The sequence below is a fragment of the Chanodichthys erythropterus genome, chromosome 13, assembly GCF_024489055.1.
Source record: "Chanodichthys erythropterus isolate Z2021 chromosome 13, ASM2448905v1, whole genome shotgun sequence".
NCBI classification, from domain to species: Eukaryota; Metazoa; Chordata; class Actinopteri; order Cypriniformes; family Xenocyprididae; genus Chanodichthys; species Chanodichthys erythropterus.
Window position 1 is genome coordinate 12,262,127 of NC_090233.1, and position 26,911 is coordinate 12,289,037.

The 26,911-nt window shown below is 39.9% G+C and overlaps 1 protein-coding gene across 1 annotated transcript; it reads right to left on the bottom strand.

Moving 5' to 3' along the window:
- Positions 1 to 262: 262 nt before the first annotated feature.
- On the bottom strand, positions 263 to 8,036 carry LOC137033689 (cytochrome P450 2J4-like). Its single transcript, XM_067405882.1, has 9 exons — positions 7,803 to 8,036; positions 5,719 to 5,881; positions 5,385 to 5,534; positions 5,060 to 5,217; positions 4,720 to 4,896; positions 2,607 to 2,748; positions 2,043 to 2,230; positions 867 to 1,008; positions 263 to 772 (listed from the first exon to the last, which is right to left on the bottom strand). Exons 1-9 carry the CDS (start codon positions 7,983 to 7,985, stop codon positions 597 to 599), a joined length of 1,479 nt encoding a protein of 492 aa, XP_067261983.1. The 5' UTR covers positions 7,986 to 8,036; the 3' UTR covers positions 263 to 596.
- Positions 8,037 to 26,911: the final 18,875 nt, after the last annotated feature.

Sequence of the window (26,911 nt, forward strand, 5' to 3'; positions counted from 1 at the left end):
GTTTTTAAGAGTCTGTACTGCCGTCTGGTGGTGATAATGTACCTTGACAGATGTTTATAATGCTAAACTCGACTATTATTCATGTCAACTACTCCCAAGTATGATATTCCCTTCAAAAAAATAAATAAAAGGCAATTGTAGTAAAGACAAAAAGATATTTAAATGCAGGAAAATATCGAGTCTGAATAAGTCAGGCCATTTTTCTTCCACCAGAATTAATGTTAGAAATGAAACGCTTGATCACAAATGCTTTTTTGTTCACATTTTAATATATGGGGAATAAACTGAATCTTACATCAATTGCTAAAATGTATATCATCATATTCACATTTGCATTGTAATTATCATTTTGCATTCCAAGCATTTTAAATAAATGATCACAGTATTGACATTAGTCCTTATACATTGTTGTTTAATACAGAAATGTACAAGCCATTTGCATCAAATCAATCAATGAACAGAATCAAATTTGCTCTAATGCATAGATATATTGTCAAATATAAACACTGCATGTTGACTGCATTTTACTGCATGAATTAGCATAAAATCAATCTATTAATAGAACTCAGTTAGTATAGGTCCGGCTGTGATTCCTATCAGCGTAACGACACACGGATCTGGAAGGGTTTAGGGCACGTCTTGCCCTTTTCCTGGGCCTCGAGGCAAGGTTCTAGTCCGTCAGGAGGTGAGAATGAGAACCTTTGGAGGAGGGACGTGAAGAACAGGAACAGCGTATTCCGTGCCAGCTGCTCTCCGAGACATGACCTTTTCCCTGGAGAAATTTAAAGGCAGGATACATGTATGCACACATCGTCTCACATTAGGGCATCATTTGTAAGTGTGAGTGAAATACAGCGAAAGACTACCTGCCGAAAATGGATAAAATGCTTCCCGTTTCCTGAAATTCCTTTGATCATCTAGGAAGTGCTCAGGATAGAATTCCTCTGGTTTTTCCCATTGTGATGAATCCTTCAGCACAGAGGAGAGATTACAGATGACCATTGTACCCTGGTGTGGAAGGAAACAGAGAAAAATAGTCATATAATTACATATAATAACAGCCAAACTTTCATATTTATAAATACAGTCCCATGTGAAAAAGTACACTTTGGCATGCTTTTAAAAAAGGTATTTATTATGAAAATAATATGCTTTAGAAGAATATACTAATAGTGCAAACTTAAAGTATTTTTGGACACTTTAATTGCATTGAAAATTAAAAGGTATTATAAGTTGAATTTATAATAAATGCAGTAAACTGAACTTTAGAGTGCTTTTTTGACCCACTTAAGTACATCTTTGTATGTAATTTCATAATTATTTCTAATGTATGTGAAATAGTTAAAGTGTGGTAAATTATGGTAAACTAAAATATACTTTAATGTCATTTCTATTGAAAATTCTATGCATTTCAAAAATCATTTGTAATTACACATTTGTAATGATGCTGTAATTTACTACATTTAAAATATGTTCACTTTAAATGTAAAGACTACAGTTAAAATTATAATAAAGTACTTTATATGTACTTTAATATTTTAGGCGTCACACAAGTGTACTTCTTTAAAATGTTACAAAAGATTACTAAAACATGATTTAAAATGTAAAACATTTAAAATTTTGAGCACACCTAGAGTTAGAATTTTTAAAAGTGTTTTAAGAAACATTAAAGTACATTTAAGTGGCCTTTTATTTCATTAATATACAGTTCTTTAAAAATGTACTTTTAGGATTTGAAATACACTACAAACATTCAATACAATTAAGCAAACTTCTTTTTCACAAGCAGCATTAACATATTGGGGATTTTCAAACTACAGATCACTTAATTTAATTTCATTTAATCAGGCTCATTAAGAACATCTGAACACTCTTCCGTACAAACCGTGTTCAAGGATGCAGTATGTTCCCAATGCAATTTACAAATTGCCCAAAGCAACGAATATAAGCAAAGGCAATTAATCCAAAGGACAAAACAATCCAAGTAGTGCAACCATACCAAATTTCATTATAACAACAGTAAAAGACTAGAGCAGAAGTACTTTAGGAATGAAGTATCCAGCCAGCACAGAGTCTCGACTTGTCAGACGGGGAGCAATCAGAGGTAAGATGTTGCTCACTCTCTGAGTTTCATGAATAACTGCGTCTGTGTAAGGCATAGTGGCTCGGTCTACCAAACATGGCTGCCGCGACTTCCCAATTACGCAGTCGATCTCATCTTGAACTTTCTCTATGAAGAATTACAACAATCATACAGCTGCATACACTGATTACTGTATGTTCACAACCACAGACAATATATTGTGATTACTTGAATTCACATCATCTATTAATATACATTTCTATGGTGATTTCACATAATAGAAAGGTTACACTTTATTCTAAGATGTGTCTGTGTTACAGTGTAATTATATATTTAAGTACTGAATAATAATAATTGACTACATGTACTTACTGTAGGGTTAGGTTTAGGATTAGGGTTTGGTTTAGGGTTAGTTGCATGCAATTATGCATAATTTATAGTTATTACTACAGTAAGTACATGTAACATCTGTAACACACTGTAAAATAAAGTGTTACCAATAGATGTTTTCAAGATCACTTACTTTGGACTTTGGGGTACTTGATCATTAGAAGTAAAGCCCATCGTAGGGTGTCAGTCATGGTCTGTGTCCCAGCCATAAACAGGTCCACAGTGATACAGGCAAGATTATCCACAGTGAAAGCAGCCTCTGTATCCTTCCTTCTCTAAAACAAAGCCATGATTCACACAACACTGGACCAGATTTAAAATTCAGTACCAAGAATTCTATCAAAGCATACAATAGTGGCCGAAAGTTATGTCCAGAGGGAATATTTGTTTTTAATGACCCTACAAGTTTGATTAAACCATCAAAATTTGAGGAAAATAATTTATATATTTTCTTTTAAATATTTTAAATATGAGGGAATGTGGGGGGAAACACAGTTTAGGCAGGTATTGGCAGGACTGGAGCAAACACAGTCCTGTTGGTATAGTCCACGGTGGTATAGAGGGAAAGGATGGCCCCCTTGGCTGTGACTGGGAGAGCAAGCCGCTCTGGTACAGCTTGATGAGCAGGGACTACTGGACTTGGGACCACTGAAGACGGGCCCTCCAAGTCCACTGGATTTGAGACCACCAGACTCAGGTCCTCCAGGACCACTGAACTTGAGACCACTGGAGACAGGTCCTCTGGGACAACCAGACTTAGGAGCTCTGGGACAACTGGAGTCAGGTCCTCTTGAACCAGTGGATTTGGGACCATGAGTCAGGTCCTCTAGGACCACTGGACTTAGGAGCTCTGGGACCACCGGAGTCGGTTCCTCTTGAACCAGTGGATTTGGGACCATGAGTCAGGTCCTCTCGGACCACTGGACTTGAGATCACTGGAGATGGGTAATCCGGGACCACTGGACTTAGGAGCTCTGGGACCACCGGAGTCGGTTCCTCTTGGACCAGTGGATTTGGGATCACCAGAGTCGGGTCTTCCAGGACCACCTGACTAGAGACCACTGTAGTCAGGTCCTCTGTGACTGCAAGACTTAGGAGCTCTGGGACCATTCGAGTCGAGTCCTCTTGGGCCAGTAGATTTGTGACCACCAGAGTCAGGTCCTCCAAGACCACCGGACTTGAGACCACCGGAATCGGGTCCTCCAAGACCACTGAACTTAAGGCCACTGGAGATGGGTAATCTGGGACCACCGGACTCAGGAGCTCTGGGACCACTGGAGTCGGGTCCTCTTGGACCAGTGGATTTGGGATCACCAGAGTTGGGGTCCTCCAGGACCATCGGACTTGAGAACACCAGTGTCAGTTCCTCCAGGACCACCGAACTTGAGACCACTGGAATTGGGTCTTCCGGGACCACTGGACATGAGATCACCAGATTCGGGTCTTCCAGGACAAAGAGACTTGACTTAGGAGCTCTGGGACCATCGGAGTCGGGTCCTCTTGGACCAGTGGATTTAGGACCACCAGAGTCGGGTCCTCCAGCACCACTGGACTTGAGACCACTGGAGACAGGTTCTCCAGGACCACTGAACTTGAGACCATCGGAGTCAGGTCCTCCGGGACCACGAGACATAGGAGCTCTGGGACCATCGGAGTCAGGTCCTCTTGGACTAGTGGATTTGGGACCAACGGACTTGAGACCACCGGAGTCTGGTCCTTCAGGAACCATGAGACTTAGGAGCTCTGGGACCACCAGATTCGGGTCGTCCAGGACCATGGGACTTGACTTAGGAGCTCTGGGACCATCGGAGTCGGGTCCTTAAAGACCAGTGGGTTTGGGGACCACCAGAGCCAGGTCCTCCAGGACCACCGAACTTGAGACCACCAGAGCCAGGTCCTCCAGGACCACCGAACTTGAGACCACCAGAGTCGGGTCCTCCAGGACCACTGGACTTTAGACCAACAGAGTCGGGACCTCTGAGACCACCAGACTTGAGAAGCATTTGGGATTTGGGAAGTGAGAGGAAACATCTTTTTCCTCTGCTTGCTGGATTGAGGCAGTGAATTGAGAACGACCGCAAAAATATAACCTATATAACTTTATTTTACTTTTACAGTGACTTTCCTTTCTCTAATTTTTCAGCCCCTAAAATGGGTTGTGAGCACCATTTAATGTTGACTTTAAGTGAAAAAAAAAAGAAATTATAATGCTTGCTAGTGAAAGTGAAAAGTCTTCATTATCTTACCTTATCAATCTCTTCAATGTAGGCATCTATGAAATCACGATGATCAAAAGGATCCCAATCCTTCTTATGTTTCTCAATTTGTTTCTTAATGAAAGCTGTTAGCTTTGTGTAGTTTGATTGAATAGTCTTATGTGATCCATAGAAACGTTCAGCAAGACCAGGAAATGCATTATAAAACTAAAAATATATTAAAACAGAAAATTAGCATTAACATCATCTTATTTCACATAATCTAATTCAAACTAAAAACTAGTAAGCATGTTTAATAATTTATGAATAGCTCGAATAAGTGTATTTGTTAAAACAAAACTATTTCACAGAAGGAACTGTGAAAAAGTACCTGGATTTGTGGAATATTTTCTATGAACATGGAGTCTGAATTTAGAAGTAGGTTCTGGAAGTCAGTGAAGTTGTAGTCAAAACATTTCCCAAATACAAAACATCCAAGTACATTAGCAGCAGCATTGTTCAGAGTGTCATGAGGATTGAAAGGGCATCCTGTCAAGTGATAATATTTTTGTATTATAAGCAAAGAATAGATAATGTCTCAAATCTCTCAAATCTTATTTGCATTCATCATTGACACAATTGAATATAATTTCATGCCAAAATTCCAAAATAATTATAAAACAGTATTAGAAACAGGGGTAAATATAGCACCACACCTTGTTCTTTCTCAAAGGTTTGACACAGAAAGACGCATTCTTGTTGAATGTGAAGGTCCAAAGCATTTTTGCCTTCAGCAAAGGCCTTTAGGTGAAAAGCAGTAAAATGCCGCTGCTTCCTCCACTTGTATCCACTGTTCAAAGAAATGCCTGAAAAATTCATAAAAAAAATGTATTCTAAACAATTTGCCAGCTAATTGACTTGTAGCCTCATAATTCACTGGATTTGAAGACCTTTGAATAACCTGAGAGTGGAGTGACTAGGTTTAGATGTTTAGATTCAGCTAAACTGGTTGTGCTTCTAATCTATAATTCTAACACAAGAAACACTCACCATTTCCTTGAAATACTTCTTTAAAAAGAGGAGACATGGCCCGGTCCAGAAAGTTGTCGCCTTGTGTCACCAAAACCTCCTTTACCCATTCATATCCAGATACCAGCACAATCTTGTCATAACCCACTCTGAGGCTGAAAATGTTGCCAAATTTTGCAGCCACCTGTATGATAAACAAATTTAATTAAAATATATAGTTTATTTTAAATATATAGAGTTTAATTTATTTAAATGCAATTAACTGAACTTTAGAGTGCATTTTTGGTAGAATCTTTTTTTGTTATTTTAATTTTCATGGACTCTTAATTTGACATTATTTTGTCCCGTACTGTCTCATTTCCTGTTGAATCATTTCCTGTTTTTCCATGTTTTTGATTTCCCTACACCTGTCTAGTTTAGTTATCATTATCCCTTTGCATAATGGTTAGTTGCAGTGAAATAAGCAGTGTTTTTGTAAAACACCACTTTTGAAGAAAAAATTTAAAAAATTTTGTTTGAGAAAATGTAAGGGGTCTTTTTAACTTTGTCAATTCTTTCAATGTTTTTTTACTGAAATGTGTCCTATGGTGTGACATAGCAATAATTAAGAATATAGGAGTGTCGCACCAAAGGACAACAAAACTTCCAAAAAATTAAATTTTTGAACAATTCTGAGGCAAAAAATCTACAAAAAGATTTTTGTAACTCACAGGGGGCTTCAGTAACATGATCTTGAATGGGGTCCTTCAACTCATTAAACTTGTCAGTGGAATTGCCCGATTTAAAATCAGGATATGGTGTCACACTGGAGGATGTGGTTTTCAGTGACAAAATGTATTAAGTTCCTCAGCTTTTAGAAATATATGGATGAAAAAAAAAGACTTTCATTCACTTAAATAGACACTTGTAAAATTATGCCTGAGGTATTTATCAACATTTGTATGCTTTTCTTTTTTCTTTTTTCTGTTTTTTTTTTTATTTATAAAAGTTGTAATTTATTGAACCATGCTTGAGACAGTCACACTATAGGACAATTTTGAGATTTGCTTCAAAAATGATTAGTTTTTATATCAACAGGTCCATGTTAGACAAAGAAATGTTTAACCATTGCATTTTAAATGATGACAATACTAATTATATTCATTTTTATCTTGTGTGACAGTGAAAATGCCATGTCACCTCACATCAACAACCCATATATAGAATCTGGTTTTAAGTGAACTTTTATGTTTTATGTTCTCGTGTTTTGATTTTGCTTATTTCTTCTAGTTTCAGTAAACTGCATGCAATGAGATCCACAATCAAATAATTGATTCCAACAAAACGTGTGTCATGAGTTTAAATACGTGTGTAATTACACATATGTATTGTAATTTAATACTGTACATATTAATGCATGAACTTTAAATGTAATATTGATTAACACACTACAGTTTAAAGATTAAGACATGATTTTAAATGTAAAATAAAACTTTTGATTGACGTTGATTACAAAGTGAAAGTTTAAGTGTTGAGAAACAGTCATGTTACTACTCTTTTAAGTTGCCTTTTATTTCATCTGCAAGTACAGTTTCTGATTTGATGTGAATCACGAGGGTCACTTTTATCAATTCCTTCAACTCTAAAATGAATTAATAGCAATAACGTCCAAAGTGTTACAGGTTCATTGCCAATTGGCTCTTTGTATGATATTTCAGAAATTCAGATGGTGAAATTGTCTAGGCCTATACTGTCAAGTGTCAAGTGAATCGTTTTGCTAATACTGCACAAAACAACGTGTGTAAAGCGCTTTATTAGTGGTTAGGCGAGTGTATGATGACTTTAGAAACACTTTCTTCACCCCATCAAACTAACTCGAAGAAACACCGTGTTTTCGCGCATTGTCACGGTTGTTTTCAGCGCAACTAGAACTGCGAGTGCTCTGAACGTGTCAAATAAACAGTGTCTGGCAAAAGCTTTATTGTCTCTGTTCCCACGGTTAGATTGCGCCAGTCCGTGCTTATATTGACATACATTACGAGTATAATATCAGCAAGTAAGGCTTCAGAAAGCGTCTTAATAAACTATTCTTTAACGTATGTGAAAGAAATAAGACTTAAACTGGCCTGATCCATCGCGCGACAGCCGAAATCCATGAAAACGTTGCCAAGAAACGGAAAACCCCATGGTCCTGGTGGAAAGTGTGGCGCATTCTTACTCTTCCAAAAATCAAAAATTAGCAACGATACGAGAAGAAGTCCCAAATAACTCTTGACATCCAAAGCATTCAGTAATGACAGCAAAAGCATGGTGGTGCTTTGGGCAGAGTTTGCTTCCAAAGTCCATTCAAGTTCTTACTGCTATCCCATCACTGCAAGGGAGAAAAGAAGCCTGTGAAGTCAAAACAAAAATGTAGACTTAGTAGCAGCAAAGCCAGGCAGTGACAATATTAAAAATCAAATAGCCTACCAAGTTAACAAAACAGTAAAATTTATATTTTATATAAATATAATATTATATAATAATTGTTAGGTGTACAATTTAGATATTGATATAGCCACAAGGGTGAGCAGTAAATTACACTAAATATTCAATTTTAGGTTAGACTTTCACCATTTGCATCACTTTCATAATCTTAAAGTGACAAATTGTTTTTTTTTTTAAAAAAAAAACACAAATATTCCATTTTGTGTCTCAGTTTATATGAGGTCACAAGAGCTTTGTGCATCATAATTATAAAAGAATGAGCAAACTGCTGTTTAAAGAGGACCTATAAAGCCCCTTTTCACAAGTCTCTGGTGTCCCCAGAATGTGTCTGTGAAGTTTCAGCTCAAAATCCCCCACAGATCATTTATTATAACTTGTCAAATTTGCCCCTATTTGGGTGTGAGCAAAAACACACCATTTTTGTGTGTGTCCCTTTAAATGCAAATGAGCTGCTGCTCCCGCCCCCTTTCCAGAAGAGGGCGGAGCTTTAACAGCTCAACAACAACAAAGCTGGAGAATCTCACGCAGCCAAAATGAGGATTGTCAGTGTTGGTGTTCAGCCTTACATTGTTCAAACCGGAGTCGACACTGATGGAGAGACTCAGGAAGAAGTTACAACTTTTAGAATGAAACTGGACGTTTCTGAATGGTTAGTGGATAAATTTATGTAGTTGCTGTGGAGTTGATTCAACTCATTGACTAGCATGTGTCGTCATGTTAATCTTTTGTCCAAATCCAGTGTTGAATTGATCCTCGTTTGTGAAGCAGTAAAATTACGGTATGTCAACAACACTCTACTACAACAACTCTTCCTCTTCTCTAAAGCAGCCCAACATGACCCCGCCCCCTTTGATGTGTGTTCTTGGGGGCGGGGTTTATGTACATTTTAGGGTTGGTGATGTCACTAACCCAGGAAGAAGTTTGTTGTAGTCCTTAAAAGTTGAATTCTTTAAAAGAAAATATCTCCCTTTGCATCTTCTAACTTTGCAGATGTTGTTTCTGCTCAAACAGCAACATTACACACTAACTGAAGTTAAAAAAATTAAATCATAATCAACCACCCCTTTTAAAATGGTTTTAGAAGATCAGCATGTCACTGTTTAGGTCATGCAAATATCAATTACCTGTATTTACAAAACTGTGCATGAGAAAAATACAAGAAGGAGTAGATAAGTAATTGTACGTCATTTGTATGTCTAATATGTCAGAAACGCAAAACGTTTCTTGTCTCATCACATTCTGTTATGAATTGCATTAATCATATCCTATTAATCAAATAATAGCATGTTTGCAATTCAAAATGTCAAAATTTCATAATAATGTTGAGTAGTCGTCAAATATTAAAGGAACACTCCACTTTTTTTGAAAATAGGCTCATTTTCCAACTCCCCTAGAGTTAAACAGTTGAGTTTTACCATTTTCGAATCCATTCAGCCGATCTCCGGTTCTGGCGGTACCACTTTTAGCATAGCTTAGCATAGTTCATGGAATCTGATTAGACCGTTAGCTTCGCGCTTAAAAATGACTCTCATTCCGGTGTAATAATCAAGGAACTTTGCTGCCGTATCATGGCTGCAGCAGGCGCAATGATATTACGTAGCGTCTCTCACAAACGTCTCCATGGTTGCAAGGCACGTTCCCTGTGCAAGCAGGGGCTCACAGGCGCTGCGTAATATCATTGCACTGCTGCAGCCATGGAACGGCAGCAAAGTTCCTTGATTATTACGCCTGAATGAGAGTATAGTTCCTAGCCATATCAGCCTAGAAAATCACAACTTTTTATTTTCCGTCGGTCTTAGTACACGATTTAACTACAGAAGAGTCAAGTTTTAAATAGGAAAAACATCAAAACTCTTTGGTCATTTTTAAGCGCGATGCTAACGGTCTAATCAGATTCAATGAACTATGCTAAGCTATGCTAAAAGTGGTACCGCCAGACCCGGCGATTGGCTGAATGGATTCGAAAACGGTAAAACTCAACTGTTTAGGGGAGTTGGAAAATGAGCCTATTTTCAAAAAAAGTGGAGTGTTCCTTTAAATGTTTAGCTCATTATTTGCCACATTCTCTTACACTGCTAAAATAAAATCGGCGCATTGGAATTCGCACTCATCTACTGTGAACAGTAAGCCCCGCCTTCTTTGATTTGATTGGCCAGCTCACTCATTCTGACAGTGATGAGCGCTGTTAGACCGCTGGGGCAACCAGCCTAAAAATTTAACTTTCAAAACTTTTTTTTGTCATCCTAACAGCAAACAGAGCTGTGCATAATGGAATATCAAAAATATCAAATATTGGGGGGACAATTTGGCCATTTCTAATTATTGGGGGGACTTGTCCCCCTCAGTGTCTATGCTGGTTATGGTCCTGCCCTAAACATAACTTATCCCTAAAATCAGACAGAAATAATAGATGAATAGCATTGGGAGAAGCACCTAACCCTGGCTGTAAACCTAAACTTGACATAAAACTGTAAACTTGTCCCTCAAATCTGATTGGTTGATTGTAATGTTGTTCCAGGATCAACAAAGATGTCGATCCAGGAACATGTTGTACTTGGTGAAATCATGTTCACCTCCTGAAATTTGGTTTTGCTTACATTCTTTTCAAATTCCTTCACATTTAAGAGCTTGGAACATTTGGAAGGGGGTGTGTGAGTCATTAAAGTCTGTTTTTGCTTGCATCAGCAATATTGCAGTAGGACTGGAGAGAGATGTAGAGCTATTTTATGGGAGAGAGAAAAGAAAGAACAGGTGCAGGCTTTCCAGGATACACACTGCAGATGCTGTCTGAAAGCGAAAAACAAAAGAAGCTCCCTCCCCCCGCACGACTATCCCAAAGGAAACCTTTCCACTGGCTTACAGCTCTGTGTCCCGGTCCTGCACGGTTTTGTTCCATTTCTGTACAAAATGTCCGTGTCTGCGCACACATACACAAATCCTGTATCCATGTCCACATGGTTTCTCCTCACTGCATTATTGGATAAAGGGAGGGGGGCTGAGGAATGAGGGAGCGATCTTTGATGAGCGTTTTAAACATGCTTTTATTTTAAGAGACTGTGGTGCACAGAGCATACGACGGCTTCAATGCCTACAATCATGTCAGGTCAGTTTTATTATTCACAATACTTCTAGTTTCTTTACACAAAATAGTGCCACTAAAAGAAACTGTGGAGACTGGCAAGAAAAGATATTTAAAGGGCACCTATTATGCAAAATCCTCTTTTACATGGTGTTTGGACATACATGTGTGTTGGCAGTGTGAACACAACCACCCTACAATGATAAAAATCTACCCACTCCTTTTTTTAAATTCTCATTAAACCAAAGCAGTCAAGTTAGACATGCCGTTTTGATTCTCTGGACAGTGTGATGTCACAGTGCTCAGGCCCCGCCCACAGCTGCTGAATGACAGTCCTGCATTACCATGTGGGGGGGTTAATGTAATGCACCCCAAAATCTACCTAAATTCGTTTATGTCTGCGCAAATCATTTCACTCCAGACTGCTTTGTGAACGAGGGGCAATATAAGGCAGGCTTTGCTAAAAAGTTGGTACTCAAGGATGGATCTGTACAAACTGTTCATGATCCTCCAGAAGTAGTAAGTGTCACACTGTTTATTTTTTATGATTTTTGAGCAAATTGCCATTTCAGTTGATGTGCCTGATAGCCGGTTCCACAACAAAAGCGGCTAAAGCTATTGTTGTCTTAGAGAACAGATGTCCGTCGTGTGTTTTAAACCTTATACTTTATAACGACACGTTTGTAAAGATCAGTGTAAAAGGTGATTTTCTTGAAAAACTGTAAAGACAAGTCATTAAAATGCTGTTTATTTGCAAAGGCCAGCACATTTATCCACTAACTGTTCAGAAACGTCCAGTTTCATTCTAAAAGTTGTAACTTCTTCCTGAGTCTCTCCATCAGTGTCGACTCCGGTTTGAACAATGTAAGGCTGAACACCGTTACTGACAATCCTCATTTTGGCTGCGTGAGATTCTCCAGCTTTGTTGTCGTTGAGCTGTTAAAGCTCCGCCCTCTTCTGGAAAGGGGGCGGGAGCAGAAGCTCATTTGCATTTAAAGGGACACACACAAAAATGGCGTGTTTTTGCTCACACCCAAATAGGGGCAAATTTGACAAGCTATAATAAATGATCTGTGGGGGATTTTGAGATTAAACTTCACACACACATTCTGAAGACACCAGAGACTTATATTACATCTTGTGAAAAGGGGCATTATAGGTGCCCTTTAAGTAGATGAAGAAGAAACCTTGGAAGGAACAAGAATCAGCTGGGGAAGCTCTGACCAGGCACATATCAAATTAATTGTCCATATGTCACAATTTTATTTACATAATATATTAAATTTATAGTTACATAATATAATGGTTCACTCTTAAAAACAAAGGTCCTTTATTAGCATTGATGGTTCCATGAATAAACATTAACATCCATAGAAACTTTCCATTGCACAAAAGGAAAAGCTCCTTTAGATGATTAAAATGATCTTCACATGATGAAAAAATGGTTCTCTGTTCACTGAAAGGTTCTTTGGGGAACCAAAAATGGTTCTTCTATCTATAGCATTGTTGCAACTCCCTACCTTTACTCTAGAGTGTATGAAATAAACTTGTAAATTATGTTAGATTGAAGTATTCAGTTCAGTTGTAAAAGTCCATTCCGAACCCACTGGTGTTCAGTGTCACTGGTAATGCCATATGGGTTTTCTGCTGTCAGAATTGATTTATGAAGGTCCCAGAGCCCACCAAAAGCTTCCATCTCTGTTTATCATAAGCAGACACCAAGCAGAAAGAAGGTGCATGTATGAGGGGAAAAATGTGCAGGATGAATTCCACAAGAGGAGTGGCGTGAGGAGAGTGAGAGATCGACGTAAAAAAGACACAAGAGTATACTGGCGAGAGAGAGAGAGAGAGAGAGAGAGAGAGAGAGAGAGGTGCGCAGTGCTGCAGCAGTATCCCTCTCAATGAAGCCCTCTCAGGTCTGTCTGCCTGACTAACTAGTGCTGCAGCGGAGGAGAGAGACAGAGAAGAGAGGGAGACGGGACACACACGCTCACTCCAGTGCTGCAGGACTGCATGAGAGGAACAGAGATCATATCCACACCAGCATCCATCACCGGAGCTACAGAGCCATCTCAGCCCGTCACGGCGCTCGCCCGCTGTTCACGGCACTATGGCACAAGCCGCCAAACATCTGCGCAAGAATAAGGATTTAGAGGCTCTCGCCGAACAAGAGAGGAAGGAGAAAGAGGAGGAGAAGGCGAAGAAAAGGAGCCGCTCGCGGGATAAAAAGCGCAAGGTAGGGAAGAGGGATAAGTTGACAGCGGAAGGAAGGGAGGGGGACAGCAGTACGGTATTAATGCTGGGATAGCAGCAGCAGAACACGCATCCGCTGCTGTTAACACGTGCATGCACAGGTGAGAAGTACGCCGTGATGACGGTCCACTGAACAAAACAGCTCAACACCAGAGTCTGGCATGATTAGCACATGGGTGCACAAATGAATGGCTATTATATTCATAGAAGACAAATATTTCAGTTAAATTACAATGCATTTATATTAAACAATTGCATTTATTCTATAGCCTACATACTGTTGGGCCTGAAAAACGAGAGAAGGTGTAGATATGTAAATCTTGCAAGTCTTGCAAGAGTTTGAATTTTAGTACATATATACAGTGTTAGGTGTAACTCATTACTAAGTAATTAATTGCTGTAGGCTAATTTAATTTCTTTTCCCTTGAAAAAGTAAAGTAAAAGATTTACAGTCATTTCTGATTGCAATAAGAACAATTCTACATAAAACAATATCAAAATTTAACATCTGATGTATGTTAACGTATACGATTTAATGTAAACTTCTCACTTTAAATACTTTGGCCAGTTTAAAAATAATTTATGCAATTTTTTATTATTTATTTGAAAGAATTAAAAGAACAGTTTCATCTTTATCCTTGTATTGTATACTTCTTAAAGAGAGTAATTGGTGTAAAAAAGAATTGTTGGTTTAACTTAAAAAAGTAAGTTACCTGATTGCCTTAAAAATTTGAGTTCATTGAAATAAAAAAATTGAGTTAATACAATGAAGGCAATTGGTTTAATCAACAGAAACTCAAAATATTATGTTTAACCACATTAATTATCTAAGTTAATTTGACAAAAGAAATAATGTTGTGGTAAAAAATCATGAAAATATATATTTTTTTTACAGTGTACAGTAATCTAACATCTAACACTGTTGAAGATGTAATTAGTAGCTAGTAATTATTTACTTTTTTGAGTAACTTAACCAACACTGCATATATATATATATATATATATATATATATATATATATATATATATATATGAAAAAGAGAAATAAAAACTCTAAAAGTCAGCAAAGTTATAATTTCATATGCAGATTTTTATTTTTAAAAGTATTATTTTGTGCATAGAAAATAGTATGAACACAAACATTTTATTTAAATTAATATAATTAATTTAAGTGCATGTAATTACATTTTATATTACAAATTATATTCAATCTATAACAGGCTGAAAAAAGCTAAAAAAGGTGCAATAATGTATCAGTTTTGTGCTTTAGTACCTACAAATATGTTTGTTTTACTCAAAACAAGTCTCCCGTAATATTAGCTCTTATTATTTTTTATTTAAAAAAAAGAAAAAAAAAAAAAAAAGAATTATTCAATAGAATGCTAACTGAAATATATTAAGATATGTATATCACTACTGTAAGTACACCAGAAAATGCAGAGGTGCCGATAAGATAAAGCTCAAAACTAGGAGACCTGCTGAGCTAAGCAGACTTGCAAAGTTTTAAGCTTTAGTATACATGCACATAGTCTTGTTCACTTAAAGAAGAACAAAACCAGTCTATTTTAACAATCACATGTGTATAGAAACAAAAGATAGTGCGTTTTCACTCTTAAAATCAAACAATGCTTTATTGAGATGCATTTTAGACTGGTGTGGTAACAAAAGACGTTGATGTCAGTAGGGTTTGTTGCACTTTCTTTCTGCTCGTCTGCATGGAGACGTGCTGCTGTTTAGCTCGAACACTTATAAACCATTTTCACTGCAGAGTTTCATATTACAGCACCTTGCTGAGAAGGGTGCTTATGATCTGCGGTGGGATCAAATCAGTAATCTCTCTTTCTCCCGTTTGTTTTCTCCATGTGTTCAATGTAGAAAGCACTTCTTTGGCTTTCATAATGAGGAGTATCTATAGGCCAAGTGATTTGTTCCTGATAAAAAAGTTACCTCCTCCTCTTTTAATACATCATCTCTTAATAACTGACTAACTGTATTTGTTTGTTATGAATTCCAGTCACATATAACCATGTAGCTATTCTTTTAGTGAGATAGAATGCAAAGTGTCGAGTGTTTGAACACTTGCAGTGAACTGTTTTGTTACACACACGCATTTCTTTTCTTTGCATCATTTTAATATTTATGGTTGCGTATCTCAGGTCTGAGCCATGTAAGATGCTTTAAAAGTCATTTAGAACAGCAGCAATCAAATGCAAGGGCTTCAAAAAGGGTCGTAACAGATACAGTGGGCAGCGCTTGAATGTACAGATTTTATCTTGTGTTACGTACATAACTTCTTCTTATATAAGGCTATTGAAATCCTCTGCGCTATTCTTTCTCACACTCCCTGGATTGTCTTTTTATACAGTCTCACACTTCCATTGTGGATAAAGTCACAATTCTTGCTTAAAGTTGTGATTGATTTGAGATGTATTTGTAGGCTTACACTGATGCAGCAACTACGACAACACTGACACTGAGAGAAACGGCTTTTTAATGTCAATTTTCACACTGTTTTCTCTGAATCTGAGCATAGTTAAGCCAAACCCCTCAGTTACAGGAGATACGAAATGTGATTTAAGTCAAAGCGTATACAGTTACTGCTTTTTACCTTTTCAAGACAGGTTTTGTGCAGTTTGCTATAATAATGTGCTTTGAAAACCTCGATGGAACACTCTCTCTTTCTCTTACACTATTATACATATATGCATTCAATTATGTTCTCAGCTTGTGCTGAGCCAGCTTTTCTTTTTCTTTTTTTTTTTCTTTTTGCATCTTTTTCTTTCCATGCTCCTTAAGAAGGATTTATATGCTATGTGATGGAGAATTATTGCTTTGTGCTTCCCTTGGGCAAGACATTTTCACCATCTATTTGTCTTGTCTATCACTGTATACACATTACCTCATTAATTCTTCCAGCAATGGTGCATACGACACACACAAAATTTTCTAACAGATTGTGATGTATTTTCACATCAAATGCAAACATGCATGTTTTTTTTTTTTTTTTTTTTTATAATTTTAACATGCTTATATTAATATTTTCCTTTGTGGTTTAGAGAGACAAAGGTGCAAGTGTTGCAAAATGCTGACAGTGTTATTTATTATTAATTTTTCGGATTGCATTTGTTGATGTAACTTCTTTATGAACTAGTGTGGTTGAGTCCAGCTAAGCCAACTGGCTTCTCAAAGTATTGTGGATCACATTTCATTTTTGACAGTTGCCAGCTAACAATTAACTTTATCGAACTTTAGGATTGTAAATGATGTATGAAGTTGGACATTGCAACTGGCTTTGCATTGGTGCACTTTACTATATATGCAATGTTCAGTGGGTTTTTGCAGGCTGCCATTTTCAGTTTTACAAATGATGTTTCACCAAACTCTTGTTGTTAACTTCTATGAACATCGGAGGACATTTTCCAGTAGAAACAAGCTTTTTCGTAAACTGTTTGCAGCAGAGTTGCCAAAAATTTAGCATATGTTTGCCATAAATAAAATGTTTTTGCAAGGGCAGCCCTTTAAAATTTAAAGCAATAGCTTTTGGAACAGATCCATCTTGAATAACTTGTTTAAAAAAACTGTTGTTTTCATTAACATTTGGCACACATGCATACAGTAGTTGATGCTTGCTGCACATGAAGTGCGTAATTTAGCCCATTTAAAGCATCAAGGTATTAAATATATAACAGTATTACTTTCTGCTTTGAAATTATGTGTATTATGAAATGCACTATATATATATAGAATTCAGAAACCCTTGTTATTAGCGACACCTGTGGCCGTTAAGTGAACTGCAGCCAGCAACTTACTGCTCGTGCGTGCACACGTAACGTACAACGAGATTCAGTCGACTGGCCTCAATATACTCACGGCGAAGTTCTGTTTTGTGCTTTAGAAGTAAAGTGAAGTTGGAAATACCTTTGCAGCGACATACTTTTAAAGAATAACCCGCCGCCATCAGAGATGGTGAGAGCGACGGTTAGATGAACATGTAAATATGTGCTGCGCGCGCTTTTCTCTCAGTACTAAGCACACAACAAAATGACAGCGGTGAGAAAACAGCAGTTAAAACCATCTGATCATAGAGATGTGGATATGTTTGCACCAGTTCTGCAATACACCGGCATCATGTCGACAGATGAGGTAATTAAATTACACTTTTGTTATAATTTGAGCGTAGGCTTTCATATACAGTGAAGAAGGGTTTCAAGCTGTTCACACACTGGTCATCAGCTCAAGTTTAAGTCAAATCCCTAGTGTTTTTTCTTATGTTTGCCAGGAAAGTTGCCTTTTACATGACATCTTAAAATATTTTTAACTTTTTGATTTACATTGCAGTTAGCCTCATCTCAGTCTTCTCAGTAAAATTTTTACATGTCTCTCAAATATATGTTTCATCAACATTTAATGAAACTTGACATTTACCACTTCATGTGTGTAGTGCTCTCATGTCACTGAAATAGTTAAACAGACAATCCAGGAGTCCTCAGTGCTGAGCTAAGCATCACGATCATCAATTCTCAAGCAGATAATGCTTACTGCAGCCGATGGACTTGTCAATAATAGGTAGCATAAATACTACAGCATGTGCTTATTATTATGGTATCTGGATGGATGGATGGACAGATAATAATGAATGAATTCACTCCACATCACATGTTTATTGGAACACATCACATACACAGTGATCTCAAAACATGTACTAGTTCGAAAACAAGCACTTCAGCAAAGTTTCTTCTATTTTCTGTTTATTTTGAAAAAGAATATAATTTTTATTCCATCAGTAATATACTGTCATGAAATGTTTATTTAAAAAAAAAAAAATTTAAAATGTAATGATTCTGAAAAAATTGAAGGATATCCCATAATAATTTAATATGACTTTAGTTGTAACAATAAATGTATTTTATTAAATGTCTAATATCATATTTTTAAATATGATGATTTCATTACAAATGTGATTATCTCAAAGTTGGACACCCAACTTAATAAATTATATTGATATCTGAATCTATCCATTTCATGTAAACAAATGGAAAATCAGCCAGCCATTTATTGAAATGTAAATTGTTGCCTTTTTACCTCAATTACTATACTTTCACATATCATTCAGTTATTGCAAAACTGTTTAATTACCTTGAACAAAATTGAAAATCATTTACAAGATCTTTGTCTCAAAATATATCCAGTAATTGAATCTAAATTTTTTTTTTTATATATATATTATGTCATTTGCTACATAAATCTATACAAATTTCCCCCCTATAATCTCTCTGTTATGAAAAGCTAAAGACTAAAAAAATTAAGCACAGAATCACCTTTGTGTTGCTGCCCACGAATGCATCAAGGATCTGCCAAATTTCCATGTGAAACACAGATGTTTATGAAAGTGCTGCGGTGAGTTTATTTTTTTGCCATCTGTTGGTTTAGAGGAGAATAAAATCAAATGCGCCTTTTACCCTGGTGCACCTTTAGCCCCATTATTTTACTACAAATTCGGGCATACTACTCATTTCATTATCATGTCGAAAGGCCCCCATGTCATCTAAGATGTTTATGTCTTTCTTTCTTCAGTTGAAAAGAAATTAAGGTTTTTGAGGAAAACATTCCAGGATTTTTCTATATATAGTGGACTTCAATAGTTACCAACAGTTTCAATGCAGCTTCAGATCTCAGACGAGGAATAAGGTCTTATCTAGCAAAACCATCAGTCATTTTCTAAAAAAATTAAAAAATGTAACCACAAATGCTCTGTGATGCACCACGCTTTATGTAATCACGTTGAAAAGGTAATGTGTGACGTAGGCGGAAGTACCGATCCAGTGTCTACAAAGCGAACGTGTAAAGACTAAAGGTCTTTGCACACTGAGTCCCAAAATTTGCATCCCAAAATTTTCGCACGTTAAAATATAAATACGACCTCATGTTGTTTTAATCAAGTTTACACTTCCTCTCGAAACCTTTGTCCGTCATAAAAAAAATCGGATCAGGTTCGATTTTCTGCATTTTTTGCATCTCTGGCACGCATTTTGAGAGACATTTTGACAATTCAGAGCCACCGTACGTGAACGCCAAAATCCAGAATGCCATCTGATCAGATTTTGCCAGTATGGCTAGCAAATCTGACAAGTTGATCCACGTTGTCTACAACACAAAGCTGAAGCACTGTATGACAAACAACGTGCGGAACACAAAGAGATAGAATATAAAGTCAGATTGTGCCAGTATCGCTAGCAAAGCATCAAACTGAGCCACTGACATCCTGAAGCTCGGGATAATCACGCAGCTCCTTGATGACTGTCATGATCCTGGCTTTTCCCTCTTTCTCTGTCTCCCTCTTGTGGTCACACACTCTCACGCACACACTTCCACTTCTCCGCTCATTATCTCTTTCAGCTGGTTCCCCTTTCATTCCCTTCTCCTCACCTGTCCCTGTTTCCCTCTTGATTTTCTCTGCTTCTTATTCCCTCTTCCTAGCCCTGTCCTGTTGTCGGATTATTCTATGACCTCTCAGTACCTGTTCTGCGTTCGCCCTTGGCTGTTCACCCTGGCTGCTGTCCTCATTGTTTTCGACCGGCTGTACGCATCTCGGGGTCCCTGCCTCTGTCCTCGGGGAGGTTAAGACAGATTTCCTGTTTTCCAGTCGTTCTGGCAGCTTTTGTTCTGGCTCTGTTTAATGCCAGTGTTTTGTGTTCTACCTGATAAACCTGTGAGGACTATTTACGTTCTTTATTAAAGACTGTTTATTTCATCCACCCCTGGTCTTCCATCATTTCCATCTAACAGAATAATCCGACCAAAGATGGACCAGGCGAGTGGTAACCCCCTTCACAGTGCGGTAGAGCTCCAGGGTGCTCTGCTGGGCGAACATGAGGAGGATTTATCCGCCGCGAGACACGCCGTTGATTCCCTGACGGCCCAGCTCTCGGATCTTACCCAGCAGTTCCATCACTACCGTCACGAGACCTCTGCTTCAGCTGGACAGCGCGACTCTTCGGAGCCACGTATAAACAACCCGCCGTGTTACTCTGGTGAGCCTCTGCAGTGCCGAGCCTTCCTCACCCAATGCGAGGTTGTTTTTTCCCTCCAGCCGCCCACCTATGCCAAGGACCGATCTAAGGTGGCTTATGTGATTTCTCTTCTCAATGGACGAGCTCGAGAGTGGGCGGCAGCGAACTGGGAGGCAGAGGTGGACTGCATTTTTAAGTTTTCTCTTTTAAGGAGGAGATGATCCGAGTCTTTGACCGGTCAGCACACGGTCACGAAGCGTCCCGCCTCCTATCCACCTTGCGCCAGGGAGAGAGGTCAGTCACTGATTTTTCTGTTGAATTCCGAACCCTGGCCACAACAAGTGGATGGAACGAGCCGGCACTCATCGCTCGTTTTCTCGAGGGCCTGAATTCTGAAATTAAAGATGAGGTCCTGGTTCGAGAGGTTCCTGACACTTTCGATTTCCTAGTCGAGTTGGCTCTCCGCATCGAGAGACGCTTTGAAATGCGACGAAGGGTTCGCAGAATGGAGGCTTCGCTACTTCCCGCCTCCTCGGCGACCCAGCCACCACTATCATCCGTTGCTGAGCCCGAGCCGATGCGGCTTGGAGGGCTTCGTATATCCACACAGGAACGCCAACGCAGGATTATAAATCGCCTTTGCATGTACTGTGCTGCCGCTGATCATTTTGTCTCTAGGTGCCCAGTAAAAGCCAGCGCTCGTCAGTAGGCGGAGGATTGCTGGCGAGCGCTACATCATGGGCCTCTCCGCCTAGGTCCAGTACCTCCCTTCCTGTACACCTCCGCTGGCCGGGATCGTCAGTCTCCTGTTCTGCCTTACTTGATTCGGGGGCGGAAGGGAACTTCATTGACGAGACTTGGGCTTTGGAACAAGGTATTCCTCTCTTAGATTTACAAGATTCCACCCCCCTATTCGCCCTAGATGGCAGTTCCCTTCCTAGGGTACAGAGAAGGACCTCTCCATTGACTCTTACAGTTTCAGGAAATCATAGAGAGACTATTTCTTTTTTTATTTTTCATTCCCCTTTTTCTCCAGTGGTTTTAGGCCATCCGTGGTTAGTTCTCCATAACCCCCAGATTAACTGGACGGAGGGCTCTGTTCTCTCTTGGAAAGTGTCTTGTCATGTTGATTGTCTGTCTTCTGCTGTGTCCCCTGTCTTGTCCGTAACTGTTTTTCAGGAAGAGCCGGGTGATTTGTCTGGGGTACCGGAGGAGTATCACGATTTGCGGGAGGTCTTCAGCCGTTCCCGGGCCACTTCTCTCCCCCCTCATCGCCCGTATGACTGCAGTATTGATCTTCTCCCAGGTACAACGCCCCCTCGGGGAAGACTATACTCGTTATCCGTTCCCGAACGGGAGGCGCTCGAGAGTTACCTTTCTGATTCGCTCAACGCCGGTACCATCGTTCCCTCCTCGTCTCCAGCGGGGGCCGGTTTTTTCTTTGTTAAAAAGAAAGACGGCTCCCTGCGTCCCTGCATTGATTATCGGGGTTTAAATGATATCACTGTCAAGAATCGTTATCCTTTGCCACTGATGTCATCTGCCTTCGAAGTCTTGCAGGGAGCTAAGATTTTCACAAAGCTCGATTTACGCAACGCCTATCACCTAGTACGTATAAAGGAGGGGGATGAATGGAAGACCGCGTTTAACACGCCCCTTGGGCACTTTGAATACCGGGTTCTTCCGTTCGGATTGGTCAACGCCCCCGCGGTCTTTCAGGCCTTAATCAATGACGTCTTACGGGACATGCTCAATGTCTTTGTGTTCGTCTACCTCGACGACATTTTGATCTTCTCACCATCACTCCAGGTGCACGTTCAACATGTTCGTCGTGTCCTCCAGCGTCTTCTGGAGAATCGACTTTATGTAAAGGCCGAGAAATGCTCTTTCCACGCCCCCTCAGTTACGTTTCTAGGATCAGTCATCTCGGCAGAGGGGATCGGTATGGACCCGGCTAAGGTCCAAGCGGTCACTGATTGGCCTGTGCCCGAATCTCGCCTCGCGCTTCAACGTTTTCTCGGGTTTGCAAATTTTTATCGTCGTTTTATACGAGGTTTTAGTCAAGTAGCCGCTCCCCTTACGGCCCTGACCTCAGTCAAGTCCCAGTTTAGGTGGTCTGAATCTGCGCAGACAGCGTTTGACGTTCTCAAGTCTCTTTTTACTACCGCGCCTATCCTTCTTACTCCTGACTTCACTAAACAGTTTATAGTCGAGGTCGATGCCTCTGAAGTGGGAGTCGGGGCTGTTCTTTCCCAGCGGTCCGCCGCTGACGGACAGATACACCCCTGCGCTTTTTTCTCTCACCGTCTTTCTCCTGCTGAACGCAATTACGACGTGGGCAACCGCGAACTGCTCGCCATCCGTCTAGCGTTAGGCGAGTGGCGACAGTGGCTTGAGGGAGCTCCCGTACCTTTTATTGTCTGGACTGATCATCGAAACCTAGAGTATATCCGCAAGGCCAAGAGACTAAACGCGCGTCAAGCCCGCTGGGCTCTATTTTTTACCCGTTTCGATTTTTCCATCTCGTATCGTCCGGGTACCAAGAATGTTAAGCCTGACGCGCTATCTCGTCTTTTTGACTCCTCTTCTTCTTCCGAGCCCGAGGAGATTATTCCCCCGAGTCATATTGTTGGCACGACCGTCTGGGGAATAGAGAGGCTGGTGAAGCGTTCTCTTTCTCGAGTCATAGTTCCGCGCAACTGTCCTAAGGGGCTTCTTTTTGTCCCTGTATCCGCGCGTCGCGCTGTCCTTCAATGGGGACACACCTCTAAATTGACTGCCCATCCCGGCGTCCGGGGCACCCTCGCTTTTATCCGTCAGCGCTTTTGGTGGTCGTCTTTAGAACGAGACGTGCGACGGTTTATTGCCTCCTGCGATTCGTGCGCGCGCAGACTAAGGCTGGCAATTCCCCTCCGGCCGGTCTACTTCGTCCGTTACCGGTTCCTACACGACCGTGGTCTCACCTAGCTCTCGACTTTATCACCGGACTTCCTCTCTCGGAGGGTAACACCGTTATTTTGACCGTGGTAGATCGGTTTTCTAAGTCGGCCCATTTTATTCCACTCGCTAAGCTCCCCTCTGCCAAGGAGACCGCCCAGATCATGGTCGATCATGTTTTTAAGCTACATGGTTTACCAACTGATATTGTGTCTGATAGAGGCCCTCAATTTTCCTCTCAATTCTGGAGGGAGTTTTGTCGCCTCATTGGGTCATCCGTTAGCCTTTCGTCCGGGTTTCATCCCCAAACCAACGGTCAAGCAGAACGGACTAATCAGATTGTCGCCCGTATGCTGCGCAGTCTCACTCATCAGAATCCCGCGTCCTGGTCACAGCAACTATCCTGGGCCGAATACGCCCCATAATTCGCTTCCTCCTCTGCTACCGGTCTTTCGCCCTTTCATTGCTGTCTCGGCTATCAACCTCCGTTATTTGAATCCCAAGACTCTGAATCTAATGTTCCGTCAGTGCAAGCTTTTATTAGCCGTTGCAAACGCACCTGGAGGAGAGTGCGATCTGCTCTCTGTCGAGCTAGAAGACGCATGACAGTTTCGGCTAATAGGCGCAGAATTAGAAGTCCTCGCTACGTTTGCGGCCAAAGAGTGTGGTTATCCACTTCAAATTTACCTCTCCAGTCTGAATCACGTAAATTGTCTCCCCGCTTTGTTGGACCATTCCGCATAGTAAAGGTCATAAATCCTGTCGCAGTAAAGCTCCTCCTTCCGCCTAATCTACGCCGGGTTCATCCCGTGTTTCATGTCTCTTGCATCAAACCAGTCATCCGTCCTCCTCCTCGCCCGGTCCGCGTCCCTAGTCTTGCCGATGATACCCCTATCTACAGGGTTCGCCGGATTCTTGACATGCGCCGTCGGGGACGCGGCTGTCAGTATCTTGTCGATTGGGAGGGGTATGGTCCAGAGGAGAGAAGCTGGGTTCCCTCCCGGGACGTCCTGGATCCTTCACTCATCGATGATTTCCTCCGGTCTCGCCAGTCGGCCTCAGGAGCGCCAGGAGGCGCTCGTTGAGTGAGGGGTACTGTCATGATCCTGGCTTTTCCCTCTTTCTCTGTCTCCCTCTTGTGGTCACACACTCTCACGCACACACTTCCACTTCTCCGCTCATTATCTCTTTCAGCTGGTTCCCCTTTCATTCCCTTCTCCTCACCTGTCCCTGTTTCCCTCTTGATTTTCTCTGCTTCTTATTCCCTCTTCCTAGCCCTGTCCTGTTGTCGGATTATTCTATGACCTCTCAGTACCTGTTCTGCGTTCGCCCTTGGCTGTTCACCCTGGCTGCTGTCCTCATTGTTTTCGACCGGCTGTACGCATCTCGGGGTCCCTGCCTCTGTCCTCGGGGAGGTTAAGACAGATTTCCTGTTTTCCAGTCGTTCTGGCAGCTTTTGTTCTGGCTCTGTTTAATGCCAGTGTTTTGTGTTCTACCTGATAAACCTGTGAGGACTATTTACGTTCTTTATTAAAGACTGTTTATTTCATCCACCCCTGGTCTTCCATCATTTCCATCTAACAATGACGTGAACTCTCCTTCCTCTCTATGCAATCTCGGGATTGGATGGACCCAATATTTCCTCATACTTTTTCTCTTTTTAAGAAGAGAGGACACCATCCGTTTTTTTCGCAATTAATTCATTAATACCCACGGACTCAAAATTTTTAGGATCACAAATACAAAAAAAAACGCATACGAAAATTTCGGACTCAGTGTGCAAAGGCCTTCAGTCAAACGGCTTTTACAAAAAAGGTAAAACAACGATATCGGATGATTTTGAAGTTGAAGGAGAAAATTAGATGGTGGTTTTTATCTCTACCACGGTAGTTGTGTGACCATTTCAACATGATTACGTAATGCGTGGCGCTTCACAGAGCAGTGCAAGATGAGCATTTGTGGTTAAAAAAGTATATAAATTAAATTTTTTTTAGAAAATGGCCAATCATTTAGACAGATAAGACCCTTATTCTTCGTCTGGGATCATGTAGAGCTCTTTGAAGCTGCACTGAAACTGACATTTGGACCTTCAACCCGTTGAACCCCAGTGAAGTCCACTATATGGAGAATAATCCTGGAATGTTTTCCTCAAAAACCTTCATTTCTTTTCGACTGAAGAAAGAAAGACATGAACATCTTGGATGACATGGGGATGAGTAAATTATCAGGAAATTTTAATTCTGAAGTGAACTAATCCTTTATCCCTTTCGGGCGAAGAACCATATTTGGTAATCGAACATTCACAATCGCGTTTACATGCATCACTCGTATAAGCAACTGGATATCTCTCAGCCAATCAGCGGATATCAGTCTATGTCACAGATAGTGACATCATTACATCTGATCAATCAAAAGTTGCCTGGGGCATTTCAAACTTCAGCGTCATTCCAGAATTTGTGAAGTACGGATCTACGCGCAGCCGTCTACCTACTCCCACAAATACTGAAATAGCATCGAAACGAACAATGGTAAGTTTATAAAACTCACACATTATATGGTTGAATAGTTGTGTTAAATGTTGAGATAGATGTTGTTTGCGTAGGATTTCTAGAAATTAGTGAACGTTGTGGCATGAAAAATGGCGTGATCATATTTGATATTAGGCTCTGTTCAGGTAAGACTAGCGCAAGTGACAGCATGTCTATTTTTAGACACCCGATGCATCTATTAAGCCAGTGGTTCCCAAACCTGTCCTGAAGGACCCCCAGCACTGCACATTTTGTATCTGGCACACCTACTTCAGGTCTTGCAGTTTTTCTACCAGCTGATGAGTTGAATCAGGTGTGTTAGATGAGAGAGACATCCTAAATGTGCAGTGCTGGGGATCCTCCAGGACAGGTTTGGGAACCACTGGATTATTTTTTACAAAGAATGCATTATAACATAGGACAATAGTATTTAATAGTGCATTGAATGTTGCCACAGGTTTATATAACATTATTCAGTGATCCAGTGGGAAACTTAAACCATTTATTGAAATGATCAAGCCATAAATAGTGAAATATGTATGTTTGATCAGTTTTATGACCTTTATAACAGTTTTTAATATACTTAAATAGCATATATTGGTGTTTATTTTTACTATGAGCCTCATTACTGCTAAAATAAGTGGTACCACCATACTTATAGTGCTATTTTTCACTTAATGCATCATAATGTATGACAATAGTACTCAATATTGCTTTGGATGTTGTTACAGGTTTGTTATTGTTATTAAAATTATCAATCCATAAATAGTGAAATATGTATAACTTATAACAGTTAATATTATTTTTATACTTATTACTACTAACCCAGTTTATATTATTATGGCACATATTTACTGTGGGCCATATTAGTGCTAAAATAAGTGGTACCACCAATACTTGGTGCTATTTTTCACTTCTTATTATATATTTACAATTTATAT